The 3,942-nt window shown below is 52.7% G+C and overlaps 1 protein-coding gene across 1 annotated transcript; it reads right to left on the reverse strand.

The window, feature by feature from the left end:
- Positions 1-428: 428 nt before the first annotated feature.
- Positions 429-2,771, reverse strand: LOC140764362 (probable L-type lectin-domain containing receptor kinase VII.2). Its single transcript, XM_073102899.1, has one exon. The coding sequence runs from the start codon at positions 2,723-2,725 to the stop codon at positions 650-652; it is 2,076 nt and encodes a 691-aa protein (XP_072959000.1). The 5' UTR covers positions 2,726-2,771; the 3' UTR covers positions 429-649.
- Between the last annotated feature and the right edge of the window lie 1,171 nt (positions 2,772-3,942).

A 3,942-nucleotide genomic window follows, 5' to 3' on the forward strand; every position in this document is an offset into this window, starting at 1 on the left:
GCTGACGCAAATGAGATCCTCAAGAATATTTGAGGGTTTGAATAGAATGTAGGGTTGTCAAATCAACAGAGAAAATTACTGACAGTTGATTTTAAAAGTTGAAATTAAGTAAAATAAGTGATGCATTATCCTTATCTGGAGAGGACTCATACTTTGCTAATTAGTTAGTGAACATATAAGTTATGTTATTAGCTGTTTGAATGTGTATTAGAAAAACTTGTCGATTGACTTTTAACTTCATGAAATGGTCTTAGTTAGCGTAAGCTTGAGCTTCCTCGGTAGGAAAAGGTCAGTTTAAAAACCACTTCAAGTCTGGCCCAACTTTTGGATCAACAATCTTCTACACTCCGTGCATCACCTGAAAGCAATTTGAGAGTGACGGACATAGCAACTAGCTAAAATTTTCATAAAAACAAACAAATGCTAGCTGTAGGAGATAGTGATGTTATTTTACTTCTTCTCTTTTCGGTCGTATGTCTTACAATGGAATGATTAAAATTTACATGGAAAATAAAAAAATAATTTCATAAGTTGGACTTAGAGATCTCAAATCTACGTTTGAAACGACAAAGAGGAACAAACTTTGAACTGAATAAAATAAGGGCACATGTGACAGTGTACAACTCCTGAGGTCGATGCGCGACGCGTGTCACCGGCCCTCGACGATCAAATCTGAGCCGGAGAGCGACGTGGATCCGGACATGGACTGCCTTAGCTCCTCGAACGTCAGGTGCCGTAGCTGGGCTTCTCCCCGCCGAGCCCATCGCCACGTCATTCGATCCCCGGTGCTCCCCAACGTCTCCTCCGACAGCCACGTGTCATCGTCGGCCCCCTCGAGCGCCGCCGCCACCCATCTCATCGTCGGCCTCTCCTTTCGATCGTCGCACGTGCATTCCAAACCCACCCTCACCGTCCTTTCCACATCCACGTCATCGTACCCCTCGGTACCCCTCACCCTGGGATCCACCACCTCATCCCACGCCACGTCACTCCTCGCCCACTCCACCAGCGGCGGCCTTCCCTCCTCCACCGCCCTCCTCCCGGTCACCATTTCCAACGCCAGCACGCCAAAGGCGTACACGTCGGTCGCTGACGTGGCCTTCCCATTCCGCACGATTTCCGGGGCCAAGTACCCCGCGGAGCCGACGACGCGTGTCGTCCCTAGGCCGGCCGAGCCGTGCGGGTGGGCCCGGGCGAGCCCGAAATCCCCGAGCCTGGCCGTCATGGACCGGTCGAGCAGCACATTGCTCGCCTTAATATCGCGGTGGAGCACGCAAGCCTCGCCCCACCCTTCGTGGAGGTACTGCACCGCCGACGCCACCTCGCGGAGGATCCTGGCCCTCGATCCCCAATCCAACGGTTCGGGTCGGTCGAATATCCAGCTATCCAGGCTGCCGTTCACCATGAAGTCGTAAACAAGTGCCATCACCTCCCCGAACCCGGCGCCAGCTTTGCGGGTGCGGCACCAGCCGCGGAGGCCGACGAGGTTTCGGTGCTTGAGGCGGCCGAGGCTGGAGACTTCGGCGGCGAATTGCTTCGCATCTTCCTGGGAGAAGAGCTTTACGGCGACTTCGGCGCCGGATAAGACCCCCTTGTACACCCGCCCGTTACCGCCGGAGCCGATAAGATTCTTATCCGAGAAGTTATCCGTAGCGATAAGTATCTTCCGATACCCGATACGGTGAGGCCAGTATTCTAACTCCCATTCCTCCACCGCCTCTTCGTCTCCCCCTTTCCCCTTCTCTATATCTATCCTTCTTCGACGACGGTAGATTAGTATGATTAAGGCAGCCACGGCGGAGATAAACGTGATCGCCGCCGTGGCGGAGATCACGGCGACGAGTTTACCCGATCTGGAGCTAGATCGGGGACTCTTGGAGATGAAATCTGGAAGATTTGAGGTTATTAGCCCGTCGCCGAGCGAGAAATTGGAGTTGCTAAAGCTCCAGGCCAAGACGCGGTGGTGTTCCACCAGCTTCCCGGTGGCGGCGCAAAACCCGACGTACATCTCGTCGAGGAACAGATCGGAGAGGTCGATATCGACGGAGATGAGGGGGCGGCGCGGCTTCCGGCCGATAATCGCCGGCGCCATGGTGACATTGAGCCTCCCGCCGGCGTAGTCGATCCAGGCCTGATAGTTGGATCCATCGTTGAGGGTGAGGTTGACGAAGCCGGAGGAGCCGTCGTCAGGCCAGTATCCGGCGGATGCGGCGGCGATGGAGGTGAGTGAGTTGCGGTCGACGCCGACATGATTGGCGTTGATGTCGAAGAACTCGGGGTTCTGGAAGACGTCGAATTCGACGGCAAGGACGCGAGAGGAGTTGTCGCGGTTGGAGGAGAGGTTGAAGAGGCCGAGGTTCTGCGCTGACGTGGCTCCCAGGGTTCCGGGGGCGGGGGCGAAGAGGAAGGCGAGGCCGTGGCCGGGGAGTACGTCTGGGATCGGGGCGATGGAGAAGATGAAGGATGCGGAGAAGGGGAGGATGTCGCTGGAGCGGCGCGTGGGGATAGGGTTCCGGTGGAGGGCGCGGCCGATGGAGAAATTGGAGGGAGCCGTGAGGGAGATGTAGCGGCGGCCGGGGACGACGGTGGCGTCCGCATAGAGGAGGAGGTCCGATGGATCGAAGCCGTTGAAGAGAAGATCGACGGCTGTAGAGGGAGTGGAGTAGCATAAGAGTATGAGAGCCGCGAGTGAGAAGAGCACCGCTGTTTTCCTTCTCTTCTTCATCGTTTCTCTCTCTCTCTCTCTCTCTGTCTGTCTACATAATGCGGGCGATTCGCGCTGCTTAGATAATGGATTACGAGAAATTTCGACTGACGGGTTTGCCCTTCTCTTACTTACCATAAATGGCCTCAGCCGGCAGAAGATAGAAGAAGACAGAGTCTGGTGGATGAGGGCTGCTTCGTAATTTCCACTGTTTTAATAGCCAGGCCCACGAGAATGGTTGCTACGGAGTGCAGTCCATGGAAAGTTCTCGGACGCAAGACAGGTACGATTTAAGTGTAACGGATAGATTCCTCCCTGGTCCGTCTCAAGATTCGTGTTTGCACGAGTTATAAAGCACCAGATAGGTGTGCCCCTTGCTTCAGCTTTCGTGCAGCCGCTAATCTTGACAACAGATCGTAGTAGGTGTCGTGCTCCCTTCTCTGATGGCTGTTTGGACTTCTGGACCAAGGTTCTCAAGGCCACGGTGTGCGTACGTGACAAGTAAATAAGATCAGATAAGGCACGTTTTATTTATATTTAGATAGCTAGTGTACTACACCAAACAAATAGCCTAGTCACGAGAAGGACATGCAATTAGACAACGATTAGAGGGAAGGATTAGAGGTATGAAGTCAAAAGAAATGCATCATGTTGAATGATATATTACTATTATTCTCATACTTTAGCACCAGTTTTTTTTTTGGTATCATCATATAGATGACAAGTGTCGGTTCTAAGTGAGTTGCATAGTATAACTGAAGCTACTAGGAGGTCAAACTCTATAAGTCGTCAGATTCTATGGGCTGATCTATGGTTTTTAGCCTTTACATTGGGCTTTGGCCCACCAAGTATCACACCTTTTGGTTGGTTTAAGCGAGTTCAAGTCTGATCGATTTCTCCTTTAACGTGAACCCCTGTTAGCATCAGTCAACAAAGCTCGCTGCCATCCTCCGAAGCCTCGGCTTCTTCTTCACCGTCCACGCCCCAAGAGAACCCAATCAAAACAACACAATACGACCACAAATAAAGCTCAGCACTGCAAACCCAAAAAAAATGGCGAAGATTCTAGCAAAGCTTGGTTTTGGAGATATTGGCTTCCAGGCCTTGCCATTCGCCACCGTCGAGCTCAGCAAGGCGTCGCTATGCATGCATGCAGAGTGAAGAAGGTGGAGGTGATCGACAGCGGAGAGGCGGGTCTTCAAGACGAGAGTTGAGGAAGGGGGAGGAGAGATCACCGT

This window comes from Typha angustifolia, chromosome 1 (genome assembly GCF_048772165.1).
Source record: "Typha angustifolia cultivar Huaian chromosome 1, ASM4877216v1, whole genome shotgun sequence".
In the NCBI taxonomy this organism is placed as follows: Eukaryota; Viridiplantae; Streptophyta; class Magnoliopsida; order Poales; family Typhaceae; genus Typha; species Typha angustifolia.